The 26,205-nt window shown below is 41.6% G+C and overlaps 3 protein-coding genes across 3 annotated transcripts in view; 2 read left to right on the top strand and 1 right to left on the bottom strand.

The window, feature by feature from the left end:
• The window catches only part of LOC118558790 (etoposide-induced protein 2.4 homolog), an 8,513-nt gene extending 813 nt beyond the window's left edge, over positions 1–7,700 (top strand). The window contains exons 2-11 of the mRNA XM_036129333.1: positions 605–639; positions 2,069–2,214; positions 2,450–2,510; positions 2,635–2,701; positions 2,789–2,913; positions 3,093–3,212; positions 3,546–3,657; positions 3,753–3,864; positions 4,055–4,129; positions 6,487–7,700. Of these exons, the coding sequence (XP_035985226.1) occupies positions 605–639; positions 2,069–2,214; positions 2,450–2,510; positions 2,635–2,701; positions 2,789–2,913; positions 3,093–3,212; positions 3,546–3,657; positions 3,753–3,864; positions 4,055–4,129; positions 6,487–6,652 (1,019 nt within the window). The 3' untranslated portion in view covers positions 6,653–7,700. The remainder of the gene's footprint in view (positions 1–604; positions 640–2,068; positions 2,215–2,449; positions 2,511–2,634; positions 2,702–2,788; positions 2,914–3,092; positions 3,213–3,545; positions 3,658–3,752; positions 3,865–4,054; positions 4,130–6,486) is intronic.
• A 3,137-nt stretch (positions 7,701–10,837) lies between these two features.
• stt3a (STT3 oligosaccharyltransferase complex catalytic subunit A) lies at positions 10,838–22,545 on the top strand. Its single transcript, XM_012865211.3, has 18 exons — positions 10,838–10,960; positions 11,629–11,749; positions 11,842–11,902; positions 11,983–12,104; positions 12,377–12,522; positions 13,407–13,497; positions 13,655–13,761; positions 13,844–14,008; positions 14,114–14,294; positions 15,825–15,980; positions 16,066–16,157; positions 17,217–17,372; positions 18,757–18,945; positions 19,038–19,154; positions 19,240–19,342; positions 19,520–19,708; positions 21,720–21,835; positions 22,199–22,545. The coding sequence occupies exons 2-18, from the start codon at positions 11,662–11,664 to the stop codon at positions 22,235–22,237; spliced, it is 2,118 nt and encodes a 705-aa protein (XP_012720665.1). The 5' UTR covers positions 10,838–10,960; positions 11,629–11,661; the 3' UTR covers positions 22,238–22,545.
• A 14-nt stretch (positions 22,546–22,559) lies between these two features.
• Positions 22,560–25,508, bottom strand: si:ch211-266i6.3 (cytoskeleton-associated protein 2). The gene is made up of 7 exons (XM_012865212.3): positions 25,396–25,508; positions 25,074–25,126; positions 24,142–24,899; positions 23,747–24,062; positions 23,599–23,659; positions 23,254–23,488; positions 22,560–23,171 (listed from the first exon to the last, which is right to left on the bottom strand). Exons 2-7 carry the CDS (start codon positions 25,116–25,118, stop codon positions 22,907–22,909), a joined length of 1,680 nt encoding a protein of 559 aa, XP_012720666.2. The 5' UTR covers positions 25,119–25,126; positions 25,396–25,508; the 3' UTR covers positions 22,560–22,906.
• Between the last annotated feature and the right edge of the window lie 697 nt (positions 25,509–26,205).

The raw sequence follows: 26,205 nt of genomic DNA on the forward strand, positions 1-26,205 counted from the left end.
GTACGGCTGGACGAGTAAGGACAGTCATCACAGTGGAGGACTTCTTTGATGGCTGCTTTAACAGCGATACTTGGTTGTTGCTAGTATAGTCACTTCTGCTTGGAGCTAATCGATAAATAAATGACAGCCAGCCCCTCTTAAACGCTTTACTCCTGACAGGACTGCCAGAACAAGTAGGAGAGTCAAACAGCCTTGTCTACAGTTTGTTTATTAAAGGGGATCTATTATGCAAAATTCACTTTTTGCTTGTTTTTGTACTTACTTTTGGGTCTCTGCTGCTTTTAGAAACTGTCAAAGCGCAAAAAAAAAAAAAAGTTCATAAGTTAATGTTTTGTTGGTGTCTGGAACTTGGGCTGTTTCAAAAACCTCCTGATTATTGCATCACAATCGGTGGGCGCTGCCCCTCACCTGGCAACCCCAACGGAGCTCCACCCACTTCATCAGCTGGTGTTTACAGCTACATTCATTGTACAATGGCTGTTCTGCATGAACGTGATTTGTCATTTAGCACAAGCTAACGCTAACAATGGGCTACTGATAGCCCTGTGTCCACTGAGAAACCTGCCGTGCAGAAACTGTTGCTGCATCTTTGCTGGTTGTGCAGGAGGCTTCCCTTCTTCTGCTTCTGGGGTCAAAGAGGTACTGTTGTACCGTCATGTCTGTTTGCGGCCATTTTCACTTGTAAAAAGTGCAAGCGTAAACATTGAGTTGGGGGCGTGGCCAGCTGCAGCTTATTTACATAAAAGTGACAGAGGCCTAAAAGAGGCCAGCTGCTGAAAGTAGCTCAAAATAAGGGGAACTGGGGAGGTGAAATCTCATTATCTGAGAAGGATTTTGTGCAAAACCATGTAATGAACATGTTTTGTATAGCCCATAGACCTATTCTAAATGTTTAAATAGAAGCACAATAGATCCACTTTAAAACAGGAAAGCTGGAATTGAGGAACCCAATTAAAATTTAGCTGAGGGCCCTCTGCACTCCAGGACTGCCTCTGCATGGATGTACAGTAAACTCTAAATGTACTTTGCTTATGAAAGTTGTTTATTGTAGGCAAATGAATGTAAGACATATTTCTTGTTTCCCTTCTTGGGGTGATAAGTTGAACAATGTGGGATGAGGAAGATTCAGTCCTTATTTGTGTTCTATGAAAGCCAAGGAATGTTCATTCCTCGTCACTCAGAACATGTGAACCCTTTTATGTAATTCATCTTCAAATGACCTGAACCCAGTGAGAAATGTCCAGTTCCATTGGCTAGATTTCAAATGAACATTATTGTGCAATGAAGCAACAAACATTAGTTAAAAGCTTTTAACTGGATAGTATGATGGCTACTGTCTCCATAGGAATATCCAACCGACCCAGCCAAAATGGAAAAATCTGTCTGGTCATTTTGCTTCTTTATTTTGTACTTTTGTTTTTTTGCCAAAACTAGCTGTGCTGCCACAGGACAATTCGTCCCAACGGTTTATCAGTTCATACTCATCTTGGGGACGCATAGTACCACCGAAAACTGATCATAGAAAATAATAATTTTCCATAATCTAGTTATATTCAAACATAGGGGAATATGGTTATGTGAGTCCATTAAATATCGTTTCCCAGCAGGAAATAACTGAGTGAAAAGGAAGAGAACCACAATTAATAGACATGAGATTTGGGCATTTTAGGCCCCTTTATTAACATCTTACCTTTCCAAAATATCAGCAAAAACAATGGTATGCAGTGGTGAGGTCCAGAGGCATGGAATAGTTTATGGGTATGACATTGAAAGCAGTTTTCACTTTGCTGTGACCTTTATCTTTAACCACCATCAGTATTACGACAGACACCAAGATAAGAGTTTCAGGTTTCTTTACTGATTCGCCACCTGTGCGTTATCTGTTGTATTCTCTCACTGCGCCTCACTGTCATTTTTCTATTGATGTTTTTATCTGTATCATTTGGTCAGCAGTTGAGTGTAAAAGTTGAATTCATCTTCCACCGCCACTGAGAAATGCCATTGTTAGGACTTTAAATGGAAGGGACCTGCGCCTTATACCTGTGTTTTTATTTTTTGGGTATGCTAGGGGATCAAGGACTCCATACTGGGGATTGGAACCATCTCCAAGCTGGATGCTCGCATCCAGCAGAAAAGGGAAGAGCAGCGGAGAAGAAGGGCCAGTGGAGCCCTCGCACAGAGACGGGCGCAGAGTGAGGAACGCAAACCGGACAAGTATGGAGTGCTGCTAATGTTCTGACTGAGGCCAGCGTCAGACGTTTTCTCAGATATGTTTGCGTGTTTTACTGCATCACATCAATGTTGAAGTCCACAGACATCTGTGTGTCTTAGCATGCTATCAGATGTGATCCCTCTCTACTTCTAAACTCTTTTACAAAGGCCCTGCTGTGGGTCACACTGTATATTTTTAAATGCAAAAAATCCTGTGATTGTTTGTTTTCTCTTTCAGTGAGCCTAAAGTAGCCAGCAGGATATTTCAGTGCTGTGCTTGGAATGGAGGAGTGTTCTGGGTAAGCTGTCTCTCAGCTCGCTTCTTTCCTTCAGGCTCCTCAGTTTAAAACTGTTGTTTGGTTCTGCTCAAGTATTTTTCTCAGCCAAACAAGATCCTTACAGAACTTTACTTTATCTCTCCAGCTCAGTCTGTTTCTCTTCTACCGGGTCTTTATCCCCCTGCTGCAGACCCTAACAGCAAGAATCATCGGTATGCCTGGCTGCTAGTAACTCTGGAGCTGATTGTCGGGCTTGTTGTGCAGCTACCAGAACGTGATCAAAACTCTTTCTGCTCCAGGTGACCCCTCCCTCCACGGCAGCGTGTGGTCCTGGTTAGAATTCATCCTGACCTCCGTTTTCAGCGCTCTATGGGTTCTCCCCCTCTTCGTCCTTAGCAAGATAGTGAACGCCATCTGGTTCCAGGTCGGGCCCTGTTGCAATGTTAAAACCACGGCACAGTCTGCAGTGTGGTATTAATATAAAACCGATACGGTTATTTATAAAGGTAGATTTATTTATTGGTTTAATTAAAGCAAGGTCAGGTGATCGCAGTGTAGTTGTTCCTGTAGGTCCAGAGGTCAGCCTGTGTTCTTTGTTTGCAGGATATAGCTGACCTAGCCTTTGAAGTGTCTGGCTGCAAAGCTCAGCCGTTCCCCAGTGTCAGTAAGATCATTGCAGACATGCTTTTTAACCTGCTGCTCCAGGCGCTCTTCCTCATTCAGGTAAACGTGTTCACTCAGATGCTTTCTTCATTTTTAGACACCTGATTCCTGTTTATGTCAAGCGACCGACACACCAGTGTGGGCATTCCTCACAGGGGCGAGCCGGGGTGTTTGGGCTCAGCTGTAACACTGTAAATGAGCTAGTAACCTTTGGAAATTACAGATTTTATGGAAAATTATTTTCTAAAAAGTACCAAAAACCTGATTTTATTTTTTTAATTTTAAGAAGTTTGGTTTTAAAAAGTAATTATTAAGCAAATTGGCCTGTAATGTAAAACAAATGGCTGTAACATTCATGGAAAACTGCTGCTTTTAATGTCTGTGGTCCATCAGGGTATGATTGTCAGCCTGTTCCCCATTGATGCCATCGGACAGATGGTTAGTCTCCTCCACATGTCTTTGCTCTACTCCCTGTATTGCTTCGAGTATCGCTGGTTCAACCACGGTGAGATTATCCTTCATTTTCCCCTCTTATAATTAATTATGTGGCTTTCAGAGTGGGCTCAAATAAAAAGACCCGTGTTTTTCTCTTTGTGGAAGGCATCGAGATGCACCAACGACTGTCCAATATCGAGAGGAATTGGCCATATTACTTTGGCTTTGGTTTACCCATGGCTCTGCTGACTGCCATGCCCTCCTCTTACATCATCAGGTCAGTGACAAGGTTGATGCATTGAACTTCCTAAATATAGTTAAAGTTTTATATTACGTTTTGAAGCATGTCTCTTATACAGATTTTTTAATATCCAGTATTTACCATTAGGGTGTCTGTGAAGCAAGAAGGTTTTTTTATTCTGGAAATTGTACCTTAATTCAGTATTTATCTCTTTTATCCTTTGTAGTGGCTGCTTGTTCTCCATCCTCTTTCCTCTGTTCATCATCAGTGCTAATGAGGCAAAAACACCAACAAAGCTATAGTGAGTGTGTCAGCCAATGGCTACTTCAAAAATAGATGAAATTGCGGTGGAAAGTCTTGAGCAAATTCTCATTGATCTGTTTTGCTGCCAAAGAGCCAGACCTCCCCATACAGCGCCTTGTACACATACTCATATCTTTTGAGATGGTTGCATTTTGTCATGTTGCAAAAACAAACTTCTGAGAATCTGATTGGTACTTCAGGAGATGGATAAACACAAAGAACGCAGCTGTGATATGCAGTAAAAATTATGCACCCTGACATAGAATCCAGTTCAACCAGTTGCTTTCAGAAGTCCCCTCATTAGTTAACATAGCCTACCTGTGTGTAATTGAATTTTTGTATAAATACATTTGCTCTGTTTCTGGCCTCAGAGGTTTGTTAGAGCACATTAGTGAACACACAACATCACGAAGACCAAGGAACACAGCACACAGGCCAGGGAGGAAGCTGGGGAGAGGGTAAAAGTAGCGTTAGGATCTAAAGAATCCCAAAGTTTTAGCAACTGAGAAACAACAAAGCGTAAGTAACATTTATTTATATACCACGGTTTTTCTAAGCCTTATTTAGACAGGTTGATTCATTGAGATCCAGCATCTAATTTACAAGACAGGCATTCACAGGTCAAAAACCACCAAGTGCTTTTCAGTAAAAACAAGTCCTTAAAACTGAAGATTAAAGACATAAGCAAAGATAAAAGCAGCAGACATGTAACAATGTAGCATGAAACTAGTTAAAAGGCCATCTGAATAATGAGTCCTCAGCTCCGTCTTAAAAGAATCAACAGAATCAAGACATCCAAAAAATGGAGGGAACACATTCTATTATCTTGGGGCCACAGCTCTGAAGGATTTGTCTGCTCTGGTCTCAAAATGTGTTTCTAGAACCAGTAATGGCCTTAGACTGCAAGAAGAAGTGTTCAGGGGCAATCATTGGGGTTTCAGTCTTATGACAGTTCAGCTGCAAGTCGTTTTCACAGAGCCACTGTTTAATATTACTAAAGCAGTTTATCAAGAGGGACAACTTTAAAGGAACAATAAGGAATAATGACATCTAGTGTTTCAAATCAGAACAACACACAAACCCTTCGGAGGGTGTGTCGTGCACGTTGCCAGGTCAAGAGAGATGAGGACGTTGCGCAGCTAAACTCAAGATGACAAGTGAAGCCACAGTAAGTTGCTGTTGAATAAACAGCCTGCCCACAGGGACCCAGAAATTAAGGTAACCAGATCTCTCAGATGTATAAACCGGGGAATCTCCTGCCTGTCTGGTCAGCAGGGGCTGTCAGCGCACCTCCATGGTCGTCCAAAACAGGGACTGTCCCTGAAATTCATGGACGTCTGGTCACCCAGGCGGTCATCCAAAATGGGTCAACAGCCTGCGTCTGACCACAGCCTATGCCGCTTCCTCAACGGTCCGTCACTGCTGTGACACGTGGCCAAATACACTTCCCACCGACCCCGCTGAGTTTTGACATGCACAGGATAGACATATATTGTTCTTGTCGGACTGGCAGACACTGCAAATTTAAATTTCTGCTTATTGGTTGGAATAATATAAACTGACCACTAGAGTGAATTGTTTATCCAGAAAAAACAAAACTGGTACTTATCTGTTGAGGAGAAACCTTACCAACTTTGCATCTGTTTTAAAATGAATTAGGTATCTCAGACTTTTCAAATGAGTCACCAATATTAATCCTTGCCTTACCCTGCCTTAGGTCGTTTTTCCTTTTTGAAGGATGCTGAGGCTTCTTAGCAAGTTTATTTACAAAGCACTTTTCAGTAATTAGACGATGGATGGTGCTAAATACAGGGTAATCTGGAAGAAAAGGTGTCCTGATTTCGAAGGCCCACCACACTACTCAGTGGAATTGGGGGAAATTTTTTTTTTTATTGATGCTTAAAAATGAATTCTTTAAACATTCAAATTTTCATCAAACTCTGTACAAATTTCCATCACTCCAACAGTAGTGGTGCAGACACTCAGGCCCTCCTACACCGCGCAACGGCAAAGTATTGAGATTTGAACATCGTGAAACTTCTTATATCATTTTTCTTCAAAAACTATATTCTCTTATTGGACAAGCACATAAAATACTGTGAAGTTTGTGGTTGTAAAATGACAAAATGTAAAAAGTTTACAAACCCTTTGGGAAGACACTGTAATGTTAAAGTTGTGATCTGTAGTTCTTACATTAGCTGCTTTCGCACTCATTGTCATCGTACCCACTTTACTACAATACTACAAGCTCTGGCTCTTTTCAGTTAAAACGTGCAGAAATGAGATGGAGCTGCAAACTTTCCTGTGATGCTGTTGATAAATCTGCCCGTCACTGATGACACGTGTGCTTCTCAGTCACTTCCAGCTGCGCCTCTTCTCTCTGGTCGTGCTGATGAGCAACAAGCTTTTCCACAAGACTGTCCACCTGCAGTCCTCTCTGACGCCGTCTGCCTCATCGGAGAAGCTGTCCTCACCCCACACCTCCCCGAACCGCCACAGACTGCCGCCGCACAGCCAGTGATGGGCCCACATGATACCAAGCTCCATTTGGCTTCAGTTAGTGTGGGAGGAAAAAAGGGATTCTTCCAGAAGGATTGTCCTTAAAGAAGATGATATGCAATGTAAGATGAAGGGTTTATGTAGATAATCTGATCTTCGGCTGTTGGGTTCATTTAAGGTCCACACCAGGCACATTTTGACTCACGCCTCACTCTAAATACATTATGGAAATGTATACCGCTGTAACTTTAATTTTCTTTGATATTTTCTTTCAGGTTTAGTTGTTTTTTTTGGGTTTTTTTGTATAATGTGCCATTTGAGTGACACTTCATAACAACTTGCAGCCCAAGACTCCATATAGTTTTAATATTGAGCAAATGTACTATAATTAGACTTTTTACCCTCTTTGAAAGACCTCAGTTGCATTTAGAATGAACAGCAACAGCTTGGTTTTACCTGCAGCGTGTTCTTTAGTATCCGCAGCTTTTATTGCACATGGATGGTGTCCGAGGAGTTTCAGAAACAAACTTGCGAAGCTATAAGAGTGTTTTTGTTGTTTGTTTTTTTTTCTTCCTACTTTTTTGCAATCTCTCAGCAGTTCAAGCAGTCCTATGTTGCTGTTGGTCATTGGCTGGTCATAGTGAGACAACACTGCCAAACCACTGCAGGTCTCTTCTTTTTCCCTTCAGCCACAACCATGCAAAGCTCTACAATAAACAGGGAAGTTAAATATTTAAGGCCTTTGTTTTAGAAAATAGGTGATCGACCTCATTTGGCTAAACCTGTGTCCTACCCAGAGAGCTGATGTCATAACTAAACCCCAAAGATTTTTTTTTTTTTTACTTTACATAATTTCAGTACTTCCCAAGCCTTCCTTCAGACACCCTAGCCCACTCAGTAATCCTTTCTCTTTCACTTATCATGCTCATGGCTGTAGACAGGGGCAATGATTTTGAAAAAGTGTGCAATTCTAAAAAGGAGCATAGTGTTAGTGGTTTTATTGTTTTCCTTTTTTGTAAAAGTAAAGCATCTAATTTCAATAAAATTTGGTCAGTATTCAATGTTCAAAATGTTTCTGGAAATTATTTCAGATTTGAACAGGAAAATAAAATGTGCTATGGCTAATCTGGTCTCAGGGTAGCCTTGGGAGAGTGGTTCTGTTTTGCTGTAATTTATTGTTTAATTGATATGTAATCTACCCTCCAACAAGCAAGCTTCCATCCGCACATTGGTGACATTATATAAGGCAACCGAGTTCTTTTACCTAAATCTACTCGTATTTTATCACTATATATATATATATATATATATATATATATATATATATATATATATATATATATATATATATATATATATATATATATATTTTTTTTTTTTTTATCAACTTAATTTTGAATATGTACTTAATGTGAGAGAAGTGCTTAATGTGAGAGAAGTGCATGTATTTCAAGAAACAAAAACACAAGGAAGTGGTATGTGAGGAGGACTAGACCAGACTGGAATTTCCAGAATTATCAAATGATCATTTCAAACCACCTAATTTAGCTCGTGTTTAATTATAAAACCTCGATGAAAATTTCTTCTGCTGCTACTTCTAACAATGATTGTTGGTGGGACAGGCTTCTGAATCCAGTTAGTCCAGGCACGCTTTCACAGTACAGCCTGTCCCACTGCCATTGTTCCAGTCAACACAGGGATGAAGAAAGAAAATAAATGCCAGCAGTCAGAAATGTTTTTCAGTAAAGCCAAAGTAGTGGAAGTACAACCTACCTGCAGACTTCTGGGCTCAAAGTTAATCAGAATCAGAATGAAGTTTAATCGCCAAGTAGGTTTGCACTAACAAGGAATTTGACTCGGTGTTGATGGTGCAGACAAAAAATAAAAGTACAATAAAATAAAAAGTGTGTGTGTGTGTATATATATATATATATATATATATATATATATATATATATATATATATATATATATATATATATATATATACTCAGTAAACTGTGCGTTTATGTAAAGCAGAAGCTTGTAAGTCCTGAACGGGGGAGAGAGACAGTGTCCAGTTTCACTGGCGGCTCTTGGCCTTGTTCATAAGGCCGGTAGCAGATGGAAAGAAACTGTTCTTGTGTTGTGAGGTTCTGGTCCTGATGGACCGCAGCCTCCTGCCAGAGGGAAGTGTCTGAAATAGTCTGTGACTGGGGTGCAAGGGATCAGCCACAATCTTCCTGCACGCCTCAGAGTCCTGGAGGCGTACAGGTCCTAGAGAGATGGAAGATTGCAGCTAATCACCTTCTCTGCAGACCGGATGACACGCTGCAGTCTGCCCTGGTCCTTAGCGGTGGCACCAGCGTACCAGATGGTGATGGAGGAGGTGAGGATGGACTCAATGATGGAGGAGTAGAACTGCACCATCATTGTGAGAGCTGAATAATTAATTTACTAATTTTAAGAGTGTTGAATATGAACAGACACCCATCAGATTGAAAACTTCAAATGGCAATATGAACAGATTCCCCCCCCCCCCCCCCTGGCTGAAGCGTTTTTGGTTGCTTTGAAAGCTTTACAGAAATCTGTGGTAAGTCTCATATCCAAAAATTATGACACCCACTACAGAAAAGAGGTCCGCAATCTCACACAGTGGAATAGCCTCATCCTGAACACCAGCAGGACCAAGGAGGTCATAGTGGACTGCAGGAGGTCCAGGAAGACTGAATATGATCCTCTCTGCATAAAGGGGGAGGTGGTGGAGGGTGTGGACAGCATAAAGTTCTGAGACAATCACATTTCCTCTGACCTCTCCTGGACTGAGAACATCTCCCACCTGGTGAAGAAGGCCCAACAATGGCTTTGCTTTCTCAGGAAACTGAAACAGACTGGGCTTGCTACTCAGCTGCTCATAAACTTGTATAGAGTCTCAAATGAAAGCATCTTGTGTCTCAGCGTGCAGTGTGGTATGGAAGCTGCACTGCACCGGATAGGAAGGATTTAGCACGGGTGGTGTGAACAGCACAGGTGATTATGGGATTCGGTATACAAGATCTAGACAAGGTTTATGCTACAAGAGTCCAGAAAAGGGCCAGACGTATTGCCACAGATCCCATCCACAGGCAATGCACTGTTTGCTCCACTTCCATTAGTTAAAAGATTCAGGAACATTCAATGAAAAACTAATTGATTTAAAAATAGCTTCTTTCCCAAAGCTGTGAACGCTATCACCCACTGTGCTGAAAATCCAACGAACCACCAGCCCAGTTCGTATCTGTTTACATGTTTACAAACATGTTACTGGTACCACAGGTTCTTAATCAAATAAAGAGTTCTTTACAATGTCTCTCACATGCTAATGTCTATTTGCCCACTCCCCAAGAAGCTATTGCTTCTTGGGGAGTGTTTGTTTGGACATCCTTGCAAACTGCACAGTTCTTTGATTTGAAGATTCAAATGATTGATGACTATTTGCACACTTTTTAACTTCTGGGGGAGAGTTTTTTGTCTGGTACATCCAAGAAATCACACAGTGTTTTACATTGTCCTGTAAATTGATTGCTACATGTCTTTTTGACTTGACCATCAATTAACTTGAAGGTTTACATTTTTATCTAATGACTATTTGCACACTTTTTAACTTCTGCCAGGATGTTTCCCTGATACATGCAACTGCACAGTAATTTACATTGATAGCAGTCACATTTAACATTGTGACTGTTATCTGTCTTTTTGAATCAAACATTCAAATCTTATCAGATGCTAAGGACTATTTGCAGGCACAACTTTAGGTTCTCAACAGGGTGTTGTCGGTGCATTCAATTTGAACATATCTTGGTTTGTTCCTGCGTGTTATGTGTTAATTCATAGCTGGCCTCTCACCACGATTTCATTTTGGTTACATAATGACATTAAAGACTCTTGATTTTTGAATAAGAAATTGTATTGAAATGACCATGGAGGAATTCCGTTATTTCCATTTATATTTTGATTATTATATGCATAAATAATTGCACATTGTTGCATATTCTAATAAGTGCGAACATGCACTTTTTATCCTCTGTTGTATTTTATTGTGGTTTTTTATTTTGGTCCTTCAGAAACTTCATATTTTAACCAGCAGGGGGGGACACATTTTTTTAATCAACGCTAAGGACACGTCACTACACCGCAGCGGCAAGGTAGTACAACAATTGAATGACAACCAAGGAGCCAATCGCATTTCTTGTATGTAGCTGTCGACTGACAATTAACCAATAAACGTGCACGCATCTGGCAGTGGAGGCGGGACTACGCAGGGGCGAAGGTAGTGTGTGAAAAGTGTAGAGTAGCAGGAACGGCGGAGCGGGTGAGTGACTGTTTTCACTAATTTCATATGAAAATGTTGATTTGTTTAGGAACAAGTAACTATTGTCTGAGGCCTGCAGTTAATGGAACTTTTAAAATAGGTCGAACAAAGAGCCTCGTGACTGGGTTTTAGTAAACAGGAGCTAGCAGGTTAGCCTGTCTAGCTTCTATTCTGCCTCTACATGGATGGAAACCAGCTGCATCGGAGCTCACCGGGAAGATGCTGAAAAGCTTTTTAATTTCTAGCCGTGCCTGCACTTTCTTTCTGGCATGCATGCTGTCTAAACGCAGTGAGCATTTCAGTGTCGTTGTTCAATCCTGCCGCCGTGGAGGCTGGTTAATGTCTGTCATGTTAAGGCTAGCTTTGATGGATGGATCTGATGCTTACACACATGGCAGCCTTTCAAACAGAACCCCTCTGGGCTTCAGCTTGAAGCTCTGGACTACATGGGTTTGTGGCAAAGGTGAGAAAGCTGGACGCAGACGTCTGCACGGGGTTGACAGAGTGGCTGCTTCCTAGTTGCTGACGCCATAGTTGGTGCGTGGCCTTAGCTGGTTGGGCTGAACATGGAAGCTCCCAGCAGCGCTTTGACTGACTGCTGACTGAGGCTGATGTTGACGTGGTGTTGTTCTGCAGGATCTAACCTCTGCTTGTCTCGTCCTGATCAGGTAGTACGGTGAGCTGTCCCTAATCTCGCCAAAATGACCAAGCTGGGCTTCCTGCGTTTGTCCTATGAGAAACAGGACACGCTGCTGAAGCTGCTCATTCTGTCCATGGCTGCTGTCCTCTGTGAGTTTTCTGCATCCTTTATCCCAACAACATTGCTAGAGAACAACATCAGGTTAGGTTACATCTTTTGTTTCATGCTTCCCTCCCCTCAGCGTTCTCCACCAGGCTTTTTTCCGTCTTGAGGTTTGAAAGTGTCATCCATGAGTTTGATCCGTAAGTGCTCTTTTTGCCGTTGATGGTTCTCTGTGAAGCCTTGTGCTCTTCAGTCGCCTTAATGTTCTTCTCCTTACCAGGTACTTTAACTACCGTACCACCCGCTTCCTGGCGGAAGAAGGATTTTATAAGTTTCACAACTGGTTTGATGACAGAGCTTGGTATCCCCTGGGAAGGATCATCGGTGGCACCATTTATCCAGGTAGAGCTTTTCATGATTCATTTCTCCAGCTTTTGTCTGAGTCCTAGAACCAGTTATGTCTAACTTAAAGGGCATGTTAAGGTTGCCGATGATTGTGCCACTTGAAATTTAGTTAGAAATAATTTTCTTCGCTTGGATTTTAGTTTTCCGTTTAGATTAATTTTGAAGTATTCTTGCACACATTTTACCAGGGGTGCCAATAAATGATACCAGCGCCGCGTGATTTGTTTAAAGTTGGTGAACATGCTTCTCTGTCTCATCTTCTCCTCCAGGACTTATGGTCACGTCTGCCGTCCTGTACCATGTTCTCCACTTTTTCCACATCACCATAGACATCCGGAACGTCTGCGTTTTTCTTGCTCCCCTCTTCTCCTCCTTCACTGCCATAGTCACCTACCACCTCACCAAGGAGCTAAAGGTACAAATAAACCGCATGAACACATTCTCAGTGAAGAATTCAGAAGCTATGTTTTTAGGTAAAAGGCCTTTTCTCATTCAATGAAATTAGAAACTTTTTACTGGTAGTGTACATCTAGGAAAAAAAATAGAGTATTTTGAAAAAGTGAAACTCCTATATTGTATAGATTTGTTGCAAATAGTGAAATATTTCAAGCCTGTATTTCGTATAATTTGATGGTTGTGGGTTATCATGAAGACTGCTGACTAGACAGTTCAAAAGACAGTCATGGACATCACCCACAAGGAAGATGAGCCATGAAAAGTCAATGGCAAAGAAGCTGGTTGCTCAGAGCGCTGTATCCAAGCACATTCATTGAAAGTTAAGTTGAAGGAAAAGCTGTGGTAGGGAATGGTGCACCAGCAACACTGAAACTGCAGAGCTAATGAGATTATTTAGATAAAGTCGTTCAAAATATTTGGAGGAGCTTCACAAGGAGTGGACGGAGGCTGGCGCTTGCACATCAAGAGCCACTACGCAACGACAAATCTCACACATGGGCTGCAAATGTCGTTTTCCTCATGCCACGCCATTCCTGGACCAGAGACGGCATCAGCAGCGTTTTACATGGGCTAAGGAGAAATGGTTCTGTTTCTCCTTAGCCCATGTGTAATAAATCTACATAATATACTGTATATTTATTATTTTCTGAAATGAGTAACAAAATGCTGGACTTTTCATGAAATTCACATTTTTGAGATGTACCTGTATTTGGGTGTAAGTAATGCAGCACAACCCTGGTATATTGTAATGACATACGATGTAGACACTGAAGGGTTGAGCTGTAAAAGTGCATGCTTGTTTTTTTTGTTTTGTGCCACTGAACAGCATTCATTTGTGTACAGGATGCAGGTGCTGGGCTGCTGGCGGCCGCCATGATTGCAGTGGTTCCCGGTTACATCTCCCGTTCAGTTGCTGGCTCCTATGATAATGAAGGTACCGGACCTGTTGTGGTTTGTCTGTTAATGACTGGACCGCAGAAAGATTCCAGATCATTCTCTGGTTGTTTGGAAACTTGGATCTGGCTGATGCTGCGTGTCTGATGCAGTTTCACTAAAACAAACCTAAAGTCTTTATCCACTCTCCCTCTTAGGTATCGCCATCTTCTGCATGCTGCTGACCTACTACATGTGGATCAAAGCTGTGAAGACTGGCTCGGTGTATTGGTCCTCCATGTGTGCTCTGGCATACTTCTACATGGTGAGGCCACTCGGGTGTTTGCGTGACATTTGGAATAACTCCAGAGTGAACAGTGATGCATGCGAGGGTTCTGTGTGTTTAGGTGTCCTCATGGGGTGGCTACGTGTTCCTGATCAACCTCATCCCCCTCCACGTGTTGGTGCTGATGCTCACAGGCAGATTCTCTCACCGGATATACGTGGCTTACTGCACAGTGTACTGTCTGGGCACCATCCTCTCCATGCAGATCTCTTTTGTCGGCTTCCAGGTATGTTGCATCGCCAGCAGCCGTTTTGCCTATGAGATGGTAATATTAGATGGCTTGTATCTGACCATCTGCTCCCCTTCTTGTCTGTCGTCCCTTCTTCTCCAGCCAGTGCAGTCATCGGAGCACATGGCAGCCTTCGGAGTATTTGGCTTGTGCCAGATTCACGCCTTTGTGGATTATCTGCGCAGCAAGCTCAACGCACAGCAGTTTGAGATCTTGTTCAAGAGTGTCATATCTCTGGTGGGCTTCATCCTGCTGTCTGTGGGCACTGTTCTCATGCTCACAGGTAAGCTTGTCTCTAATGTTCTTCAGTGACAACACTGGTAGTATTGGAGATGCTCTGAGAAGTTTGTTGCTGCTTGGAATCGGCTGATTTTCAGTCTGACTGATGCCCAGCTGGTCAAAACCTAAAAAAAATTTTTTTTTTTTTTTACCCAACAGTCAATGCAACATAACCACCCCCCCCCCCCCCCAAGCAAAAGTCTCCCATTGAAAACTCAAATTGGCACCAGCTGGAAGCACCTGTCAAGGTCTTCGGCTACGTTCAGATGCAACCCTAATCTGATCTTTCTGCCCATATGTGACCCAAACCCATCTTTTTCTTGGCAGGGTGAACGGCCCAGTTCTTTTCACCCCCAAAAAATGGGATTTGTGCCACTTCCATATGTGGTACTAATTTGGATACGTATCAGATGTTTTTCACAGCGCCTGCTGTCTGAATGGTCATGTCACATTTTATCCGTCTCTCTCTACACATCCACACACAGCAGCAGCAGTTAGCGCTCCATAGAGGACCATTAATAGCTGTGCTGCTTTCTTCTTACCTTACTTCATCTTGCTTTGATGTGGTCTTAGTATGGTCGGCTCTCATTGCTCAACAGCTTTCTAAAAACAAGGAGAGACACCAGCTGGTATCTGGGTTTTTGTTTTTACAAAACTTTAACAGTTCTAGAAACAATTACTTTCCATTACCTCCGTAAACAGTGTGATGTCTCCTTCTGCTATCTGCGCATGTTTGTCACTTTGCGGTCTTGAACCGTTCAGACAGCAGTATGACGGCGGTCGCATTTAATAGTATGAACAACCACCCCAAAAAAAATCTGATTTCAGCAAAAAAAAATCATAATTAAACATCAAGACCTGCAGTGTGAACGGAGCCATAGAGAGGCATTGAAATATTCCTAGAGGTTGAAAAGAAAAGCTAAAATTATATTTACTGAGTTTTAATTTGGTAGAAAAATTGTCTTTAAATATCAGTATTTTGACTCATATTAGCATTCATCTAATTAAAGCTGTTTGTCATAAACATTACATTTGAATTATATCAGCACCAGTCTGTGGAATAGAACGTGAGTTAGTTCAGTCTCTTTTAGCCTCTGTCTTAAAACCTCTGCTCCTTATGTAAATGACTCAGCATGGCAGGAAGGCTAGAAAAGGCAGGTTACAAATTTCTAAAGAGAAATTTAAAACCTCCTAGGTGTGTTTTTTTTTTTTTTTTTTTTCTCCCTAAATCCATCCATCTATTTCCTACACTCTTATCCCTGCTGGGGGTGTGAGGTGTGCTGTTGCCTATCTCAGCTGTCAATGGGCGAAAAGTGGAGTACACCCTGGACAGGTCGCCAGTCTGTCGCAGGGCATTTTTCCTAAAACGCCCTGCTTAAGAGGCGACTGACATTTGTATTAGCACGTTTCAAGACTTACAAAAGTGTGATATCTGAAATTACTATAAAACTGTAATTGGTGCTTCTCCATTAACAAATCCTCCTTTATCTGAGGAAAATGTTTAACTTCTAATTGTGTTCTGGTGGCGTGTCAGGTAAAATCTCTCCCTGGACTGGTCGTTTCTACTCTCTGCTGGACCCCTCCTACGCTAAAAACAACATCCCAATCATCGCTTCCGTCTCGGAGCACCAGCCGACAACCTGGTCATCGTACTACTTTGACCTCCAGCTGCTTGTTTTCATGTTCCCAGGCAAGTCGGCGGAAGCAGTGGATGCAGTCAGTACAACATGGTCTCTGTGTTCATCTTCAGCTTAACTTTTCTTTCTTTCTTCCAGTTGGCCTGTACTACTGCTTTAACAACTTATCTGATGCCAGGATCTTCATCATCATGTATGGAGTCACCAGCATGTATTTCTCTGCCGTCATGGTACGTCTGTTTTAACATGCTTGTCAGTGTGGTTTCTGGCGGATCAGGGTCGATTCTAAGAGATGCTCTTTACTATTGTTATTAGTTCAACATTTTTTCCAATCCAGTCAATGAAACCATTTTACAGACGGGTGTGCTAAGAATCCCGACTCTTTATTGTCCCCACATGTTACCTTGGTGACAATTTTTCTTTGAGACAGACACCGGCTCAAGATGTATACAGATGATGTATACAGGCAGACAGTATTTTCACTTTTTATTTTTTGAACATATAAATTATGCCAGGTTGCTTGCACTAGCCATTTGGAACACCTCCTGCAAAGCATAAATGTGCAAAAATAGTTTTTTAATAATGAGTCTTAGCAGACCCTAAAGAGTTAATAATTTACTAGCATTTATCTCTCAGCTAACCTCTTTGGCCAAAATAAAGTTTAGATGTGGTCCTTTTACTGTTCCAGACATACTGTCCAGTAACTTTCACATGGTAATTTGGAAATGTCCTCTGAAATATCCAAAATTGAAAGTTTGGAAAAGTTGGAGATCTGATTTGAGTGTTTCTGAGGTCTTGATATGATTTGAAATCAGTCTGTCCATCTGAAAACTGAGCTGTCTATTTGTTTATTCTGTCATCTGTCAACCTGTCTGCCCCTCCGCCAGTCCCTCCTTTCACCTGCTAGTCTGTTCATCCATAGATTCAAGCTCCCACCTTTGTCTTATGAGATGTACGAGTCACAGATTCCATATTAAGCAATTGAACTCTTTAAAAATGTGTAGGAAAGCCATAGCAATTCAGTTTTTATTAGTTATTATTTCAGACTTTGTGAAATAAGAGTCTGGAAAGGTTTGGAATTTGAGTGTATAGATTCTGTGGGAACCTTGAACAGAAAGCTGACCACGTTCAAAGTCTTCTCTCTGTTTCTAAATGATCTAAAGAACCTCCTTGATGGCCCACTGGGTATGTGTAGGTCTGAGAAGGAAGAAGTCAAGAATGCATGAATTATGTACCATACTTATGTCCCTTGACTTTGATGTATTTTTTATTTACCCCCCTCCCCTCAGGTGCGTCTGATGTTGGTTCTGGCTCCAGTGATGTGCATTCTGTCGGGTATCGGTGTGTCCCAGGTGTTGACAACTTACATGAAAAATCTGGATGTCAGTCGGCCAGATAAGAAGACAAAGAAGCAGCAGGACTCCACCTACCCCATCAAAAATGAGGTAGACTTAGAAATGATCTATTAAAACCAGTTATGTCTAAGGAGAAACACTCTGAAACACAGAGCGACAAATTTCAATCTAACAAATACGAATGTATGTTTTTACTCTACCTGACTCGGTTTTCTTCAAACTGAGTCTAATGGTAGCCACTTCATTATTGGGCCATTCTAAAACATGAATAGGCCTCGCTCTAGGCTAATTCTATTGTGCCTCAGGCTGTATGTTTGGCTTGTTGTTGTTCTGCTGGAAGATGAACGTCTGTCCTAGTCTGAAGAAGGTTTTCTTCCAGGATTGTCCTGAATTTACTTCCATCTTAACCATTAAGTGTGATCAGCTTCCCTGTGCCTGTTGAAGAAAAGCATCCCCACTTCTAGGTTTTATGTGAGATGGTATGTTCAGGGCGACATGCTGATAGTTTTCCACTACGATTTAGACCAAAAAGTTGAGGTCTCATCTGGTCAGAGCACATTTCTCTAAGTTTGCTGTTTTTCCTACATAACGTGTAGCAAACTACACTGGAGGGCTTCTTGTAGCTTTGTTTTACCATTGGCCTTATTCTTGCGTCCTCTTCCATAAAGCCAAGGTTTGTATTGTATATGATTAATAGTTCTCCTGGCAATGGATATTCCCACCTGAGCTGCGGATCTCTGCAGCTCCTCCAGAATTATCATGGGTCTCTCGGCTCATTTATCTGATTTAATGGTCTACTGGCAGTTTAGGTGGATGGCCACTTGGTAGGTTTGTTTTTTGCCCATACTAATTCCATTTTCAGATGACTTATTGAACAGTTTGAGATATTTTAGAACCAAACTCTGCAAACCTCTCCAGAACTTTCTCACAGACCTGTCTGCTGTTTGTTCACTGATATTCCCAAGAAACCAGGGATTCACAGAACAGATGGATTTAAACTGGGATTAAATTACCCAGTTGGACTCTGCTAACTAAATATTGAACTTTTGAAACCAACAGATTTCGCCGAACTTTAAGGGACATCAGAATAAAGTGGGCTGGATAGATATTCAAACCGCCCTTTTGCAAATGTTTTTATTTTGTAAACCATTTATCACTTCTACTTAAAATTTCCCCTTTGTCTGTCATGAAATCTAAAATGTATTTACATCTGTGGCTTTAATGTGACAGTTTGGAAAAGTTAGAGGAACAAATACTTCTGCAGGTTAATGCACTAACTGACTCAGATGATAAAACATCATAAAAAATGTTTTTTTTTTTTTTTTCATTTAAGGCTGAACGAGAAATGGTTAGCTTGGAGGTTTCTTGGCAGGGTCATGTGTTTCTGTTGACTTCATCAGCTTTTAATGGAGTATTTTACGACAACCGTAACGTGTTGCTCGTGATAACCGTGTGGTGTGTTAATACCCTCCAGGTGGCCAGTGGGATGATTCTGGTTATGGCCTTCTTCCTCATTACGTACACCTTCCATTCCACTTGGGTGACCAGTGAAGCCTACTCGTCTCCCTCCATCGTTCTGTCTGCCCGGGGAGGTGACGGCAGCCGCATCATCTTTGACGACTTCAGAGAGGCCTATTACTGGCTCCGCCACAACACCCCCGAGGTCAGTCATTCCCACAGAAATGGAGAAAACGGCATTTTTGGGGATTGTTGTGGAACTTTCTGCTGATAGAATAAAGTGGTTTTCTCTGTTAGGATGCCAAAGTCATGTCGTGGTGGGATTACGGCTACCAGATCACCGCCATGGCTAATCGGACCATTCTAGTGGACAACAACACGTGGAACAACACGCACATTTCTAGGGTTGGACAGGTGAGCTTTGTTTAGGTTACCTTTAGGGTATTCATCTTTCTAAAGGATTTCAAAGTTGACCGCAGAAGTCTCTTGTGCTCTGCAGGCCATGGCATCCACCGAGGAGAAGGCCTACGAGATCATGAGAGAACTGGACGTTAGCTACGTTTTGGTCATCTTTGGAGGACTGACGGGCTATTCCTCAGATGGTGCGTCTCTAAATGCTTACATGTTCACAAGCATTATACAACATTCAGCACTGGACCAAAGGGAATGAACTCACTAGAAAAACGTCATTCAACAAAATCTTTTATAGATCTCTTTATTTACTTATTTTAAATGAAGGTAGTTTAGGAGCATTTATGTAAATGTACATCTCTGTGCAGACATCAATAAGTTTCTGTGGATGGTCCGAATCGGTGGAAGCACAGACACAGGTAGACACATCAAGGAGCACGACTACTACACCCCCACTGGAGAGTTCAGAGTGGACCGCGAGGGCTCCCCCGTTCTGCTCAACTGTCTCATGTACAAGATGTGCTACTATCGCTTCGGACAGGTCTACACAGAGGGCAGTAAGTAATCGCAGCACACTGGACCCGTGTTTGTCGGGATGAATCCCTTCACCTTAGCCACAGGCAGAAGAAAAACGTTGACCTCTATTTGATGCATTTGGACAGTTTTAAGTGAGAATGGAGAGACAGCGCTCAGAAGTATGTTGTTGGACATGGGGGGGGTAGATGGTTTGAGAAGTGAAGAAATCCATTTACATCTCTAAACAGAGGAGGAGGCCTCATTTGTCGGCTTTTTAAGTATCAGGCCTGATGCCCAGACCAGTATCAGAACAATTCACACCTTACATGAAACCAAAGATCTCTCATTGAGCCAGGCTAACAACTCTGCACTGATGCCTGATTGTTAGCGGAGACCAATCTGCATTTGAATCTGGATCTACAGGACGGTGCATAATAAATGGCTTAAAAGGTTGGAACTTCTCCATCACTAGCTAGATAGAAGAACTGAAGTCCAGTTGTTTTTGTTTATAACCTTTTTTGGATTTTCCATGTCTTTGGCAAATCCAAAAAATGTCTTCACCACTAAAGGAGCGGTGATGTCAGATTTTATTCATGTCTTCACTCATGGACAATGTCTCCCATCCCATGTGTGCCTGAAGATCAGGGTTTCTATAGGTAACTCCAACTCAAATGTAAGACTTTTTAAGACCATTGAGAATGGAGTTTAAGACCTACACAGATATTATTAATGGAAGCACTTAGCACTGTTCTGATTTAATATACACTCACCGGCCACTTTATTAGGTACACCTGTCCAACTGCTTAACACAAATCTCTAATCAGCCAAACACATGGCAGCAACTCAATGCATGTAGACATGGTCAAGACAATCTGCTGCAGTTCAAACCTTTATTTTAGTGTTTAAGATTTTACACATTTGCACAGAACCTTATAAGTTTGTCTGTCTGGTTATCTCATTTTTCAATATTGAATAAGATGTTATGATCAGTTACTACTTCAGAAGCCATTTTACAAAAGATTTAAATATAGTAAATGTGTCATCCATCCTGACACAGGATACTGTGTCAGGATGGATGGGTGTCAGTAATAATATTTACTAAAATACATGTACTTTGACGAGCTTTATTTAGTCGATGGCCCCCGGCCAAAAACATCCATGTCGGCACAGCTGTTTCATTTTGGTTGTTTAATTCAGTTTCACTGAACATGAGCTCAAACATTTTAGCAATGAGTTGTCACCTGATAAAATCCACTAGTCTGAAACAGGTTATGTAAACAGTTTTATCCTAAATTACTTGTTGTGAGGACACACATTTGGGCCGTGCGAGTGGCATCTAGTCACTGTGTGGAGAATCCAGAGAACCTCTGCTCGTAATGTCTGTTCTGATCCAAAGGTAACACGGATGTCGTTGCAGAACTGATAGCTGCCGTCCTTAATTGACTGGTCACAGCTGTACCAGCGCTTTCTAAATGCAACTCCACCACTAGGACTCCCAACATTCCCACTTTTTTAGCGGCTTTGATCAAGCCTTAAACTGGTTCCTTTACTGCCAAGATTTGCTAAATTAGCATTTTCCCACAGCAACAGCTGCACTACAGTTTCTGCACATGGACCATCAAGTGGAGTGATACAGATTAACCAATACCACGACAGCTGATTGGCTGGCTGTGCGTTTTTAGTTGTAAATTTAATAAAAATTTACAATTTTTATTAAAAAATTGACTGCTGCATCCCAGATGCTTAAAGGAGCGCTTTCGCAGGTCCTCCCTCCTAGTAGCTGTTACGACTTTATAAGCTCTGCTGTTGAAAAGACTCCATACATGTTTACAACCTGCTATTGGTTGTACCAGACCTGGATTCTTACAAGGACTATGCATTATTTTTCAATAATATACTGAAGAACTTCCATTATGTGGAAACTATCCTGTTTTAATTATGGCAAATTCAGGAGGAGCATAGAAGTGTTTTGTCTTAAGGTTAGAAAGGCCTAAAATAAACAGCGATATCTGCTGCAAAGTATTTCCACTCAGATTTTGATGTTCTCTGCAGAGAGGCCACCTGGTTACGACAGAGTGAGAAATGCTGAAATTGGGAACAAGGACTTTGAACTGGATGTATTGGAGGAGGCCTACACAACAGAGCACTGGCTGGTCAGGATATACAAGGTAAGCCTCAGGATGGCGGTTGGAGAAAGCTTCTTTTTCCCACAAGGAGACTCAGTCAGTGGTACAATGAAGAAAAAAACATTTATTATCAAACCTTCAAATTATTGGTGCAATAGTTGTTGTTTTTTTTAAAGACAAAAAGAACCAGCAGCTTAGAATTTACACAGGCAGTACAACACAAACAGAACATGTTGGATTGCAGCTTTCCACGAGATAATGGTGTTAATTAAAACTGGCACTATGTTACAGTTCTAAAATCAGATTGATCTATCTCTTGGTGGGAACTTTTCTTGAACAGCTGCTGCAGCAGTCTTTTGTACAATACACTGCTAAATGCTTAAAACTAAAATTTTTATGTTTTAGGTGAAAGATCTGGACAACCGAGGCCTTTCGAGGACATAAGGGCTCAGCAGCGTTACTCTTCAGCCTACAGCACTGAACATCTTCCCGTGTGATCGGCACATGGTTGAGAAAAGTACTTTTTATACTTTTAGGGAAGAAAACTGCATCAAAACGATTTGGGTTTTTGAGTTCTTTGGGGGTTATTTTGGTTCTTAAGTGTCCATCTTCAGAGGAAGCTGGTGTCAAAACTTCCAGTCTGATTTCAGGAAGTATAATTTACCAATGGGTGTAACTGAAAGCAGTGTTCAATTAAGAGTGCTTTGGATTTTTTTTACAATATAATCAATTAAAGTGGGATTGATTGTGAATTGTGTTGAATGTGTTTTTTTTTTTTTTTGTTCATTATAACTGGAGCTGTCAATGTAAAATAAGTCCTATTATGGCCCCACATCCTGAGTTTCCAGGTGGTCTTCTGTTTAGTGTGCAGTAAAGTCCTCTTAACCTTCCTGAGCTTTGATAATTTTCTCTAAAGCGCAACAGAAGATGAGGTGTTTTAAGATTAGATGTCTTTTTCTGCAGAAAAACTGCTCATCCCATAACTGTAGAATAGTTTCATACAGATACTTCAGGTTAGTAAAACAAAATGTTAATTTAGTGTGCAATAGCTCAAAGTCCTCTTTTTTTTTTTTTTTCTTTTTTTTTTTATAATGTGAGTAGGAAGCTAAATATTTAGGATGTATTTTGGTCTGGAAGCTCCTGCAGCAGTGCAGGGTTTTTCCTGTAAATGTACGCATTGGGATCATCATCCAGCTTCACCAGCTCCGCCAGCGACGACACGCATGGATCGTGATCAGCGAGCATTGAGGGCAGGTGGGAGGAGATCTGCTGGATGCGACTGGAACGGCGCACTGGTGTCAGAAACTTCAGGTCCTTGATGTTGCTCTTTCTCCTCGACATGCTCGTGCTGACATCCCCTTCGATGGTTTTCTTGACACTACACATTTGGAAGAGAAGGGGGGGGATTACTTAAATGAAAGGACTTAAACAGTAATGTGACTATAATTACACAAACTTACCTTTGCAAGTATGGCGTGGTCTTTACACTGTATTTAATTATTGAAGCATCCGTTGGTGGTGTTGTCTCCATCACATCCTCATCCTCACTTCCCTCATCTTCATCTTCGACATGTTCCTGCTTCATTTTCTGATCTGTGACTTCTGGCTCCTCTCTGGTCTGTTCAGCCTGAATCTGTTCATCCTTCCACTCTTCACTTTTGCATTCTTTTGGTTGGTCGCACTGTGTGTCAACATCTTTAATGAAGCATAATGGGAATAATTAAAATGGACTTGAGTGGATTATATCAATGAGATGCACTTCACCTTGAGTTTCAGTCCAATGCAGTTACCTGAAACTAACTTACCATCGCTGCTTCCTGATGGAGTCACCATGGCCTCCAAGGCGACGCAAAGGTTCACAACAATCTGTAAACATGAGATTATTAGATTGCATTCTCATGGTAACATTTTTTTTTTTTAATCTTTCAATAAAAAAAATTAAAATCTGCTTACATCATCTACTCTGTCCGGAGCAGTCAGATCTGCATCCGAGTCGTCCAGCAGATCCAGTTTTGTGTTCATGATCCCTGGTGTCTCTCTCTGGGCTTCAGCAGAGGGACCATGGATTTCATGCTCCAGGCTGTCCACCTTCAGGCTTGGGCCAGGTTCAGTTTTAGGCCGTGCAGCAAGATGCAGCTCAGCCTCACCAGGAACGGTTGGCTCCACTTGGCCGTTGGCAGAAACCTTGGTTTTTGGAGGTCCCATAGTTGTCATGGCAGGTCTTTTCAGGGTCTTGCCCTTGGAGGCCAGCCACTCGGCCAGTTTCGCGCTGCAGAAAGGCAAAATGATTAGTAGTTGTAATGTGGGGGCAACACAAAAGAAAACGTTATTTTTGTTTGCGTGGTTACCGTTTTTCTTCTGCCGTCTCCGTGTTTACCCTGTACTGACTCAGTGTACTTGAGACCACAGGTTTACCAGCTTTCTTGCCAGTCACTGGGATCTTTGGCTTTGTGTTCTGATTCCCTCCTTGCTTATTGGGAGCCATAGTAGGGACTTTTGATTTGGTAGCGGTTACAGGAGCTGTGAGGGTTCGGGCAGGAGGCCGTGTGGAGCACAACCCAGTAGACCTGGTCACCTGATGGGGTTTATCAGAAACGGACTTGGACCTCAACAGCACTGGCCTTTTAGTATCTTGCCTGGACACCTCAGCTATGGATTTGGACCGGTTGGTTTTCGCCATGTCTCTGGCATTTTTGCTCTCTGATTTGGGTGCTGGTGGTTTAGAAACTGCTGCGGCACTCAGAGGATCACTTGACTTCCAGATGGACCCAATCTTTGACTGAACAATCCTGCCTTTGTACATCCCTGGAGCAGATTTTGATGATGGCACAGGAGCCGGATGCTTTGGAGCTTCAGCGACAGTAGGTTGGAGAGTTTGCCTTTTTACATCTCCGGAAGCTCCTTTTGCATCTCTCTGCAACTTTGCTTGAGCTTCTGCAGACACCGGCTTCCTAGCCATCGCTTTAGCTCTTCCTTTAAGAGAATCATTCTTGTTAAATGCATCCTCTCTTTTGTTGCCTCTGAGCTGGAATGGCACAACTGAGGTGTTGCCCGTTTTAATAAAGGACTTTGCTCCAGCTGGAGGCTGAGTGTTCTCCTTGTTTCCCTAGGAGTAAAAAGAACACAGGCATACAGACTGAAACTTAGCTTCTGAAACTGACTGTATCTTCCTTTAACAGCTTTAAAAATTTCACAAAAGGTGACCTGGCTGTGAAAGGAAGCAGCACATGTTGTGAACAAAAACAAACGTTAAAAACAATTTTTTTTATTCAGAACTCACTTTCTTACTGGGATGGTCTCGTCGTGAAATTGTGACGGTGTCCATGATGTGGCCTAAAAATTACAGTTACAGAACGTCAGAGGCAGAAATGCACGAGCATGATTTTACAATGTATATAAGGTTGCATTACAAATTACATAAAATTTGTTCGAGAATGCGTAATGAAGAAGGAATAACGTGTTCACGTATCTAACCTTGGGTGTGAAATAAACCGTAATTTAACTGACAGATTCAATGCAATAATCGTCTTTAAAAGAACTACGATCATTCATATATATACATATCTACACATATATAGATTAGTAATAAAATCAGAACTTACCTTCCAGCGTTTGTGCAAAGTAGCTGTACTCCACGAGAATCCTCCACAATATCTCGCTGTCTGGACTGGGGGACAAACACACCGCTTTGCTTCTTCAGTAGATGCGATTCCATTTGATTTGGCGCTTACTGTGTTTCGATTGGTTGGCTAGTATCGCGAGAAGCTCAAACTAGCCAATAAAATGTCACCAAACTAAAAATGGCGGTTGCGTCATGTACGTAGCCCTGCCAAACGGGTTTCACTCAGTACACATTTTGAACCCAAATAGAATTCCTCAAGTACCGGTCCGAACACACCCAATGTGTCCATTTTTTCCTCCAACTTCATTTTAAACGAATAACATTACCAAGAGGACCCTCGACACAATTACAAAATAAGCATCAGCATTGACAATATAAGTGTTAAGGTCTTGCAGTCTGCATTGTAGAATATCAAAAGCACATAAATGTATACATAATTTTTTAAAAAACACATTAGTCTTTACAAATACTATTTTATTAACAAAAGTACCAAAAATACATCCACATACATATAACTGGACTGCTACAACAACAAACATAAAAAATGAGAAAAATATAAACGAGGGATCTGCTTATGAGATGGTTACATTTCTAAAGAAGAGTTAGTTTCTGATTGTTAAAACTAAGTTTTTCAACAGAGACAGCATATGTTTATTTAAAATTATTAAACATGTTCCAGTTCTGACCTAGGCAGGATGGAAGAAGAGCCTAGTGAAAGTAGTGAGACATGTAAATTCACAGGAAAGGCGCACATTACGTATTGTGTGTGTGTATAAATATACGCAGCAGG

Source organism: Fundulus heteroclitus, unplaced genomic scaffold (assembly GCF_011125445.2).
Source record: "Fundulus heteroclitus isolate FHET01 unplaced genomic scaffold, MU-UCD_Fhet_4.1 scaffold_157, whole genome shotgun sequence".
Classification (NCBI taxonomy): domain Eukaryota; kingdom Metazoa; phylum Chordata; class Actinopteri; order Cyprinodontiformes; family Fundulidae; genus Fundulus; species Fundulus heteroclitus.

Coding starts and splice junctions, on each gene's coding strand:
- si:ch211-266i6.3 (XM_012865212.3), bottom strand. CDS start 25,118: ATGGACACCGTCACAATTTCACGACGAGACCATCCCAGTAAGAAA. Junction 24,063..24,141: donor GAGACGGCAGAAGAAAAACG/GTAACCACGCAA, acceptor GCCTTTCTGCAG/CGCGAAACTGGCCGAGTGGC. Junction 23,172..23,253: donor ACCACGCCATACTTGCAAAG/GTAAGTTTGTGT, acceptor CCAAATGTGTAG/TGTCAAGAAAACCATCGAAG.
- stt3a (XM_012865211.3), top strand. CDS start 11,662: ATGACCAAGCTGGGCTTCCTGCGTTTGTCCTATGAGAAACAGGACACG. Junction 11,750..11,841: donor GTCCATGGCTGCTGTCCTCT/GTGAGTTTTCTG, acceptor CCCTCCCCTCAG/CGTTCTCCACCAGGCTTTTT. Junction 15,981..16,065: donor GCTTGTTTTCATGTTCCCAG/GCAAGTCGGCGG, acceptor TCTTTCTTCCAG/TTGGCCTGTACTACTGCTTT.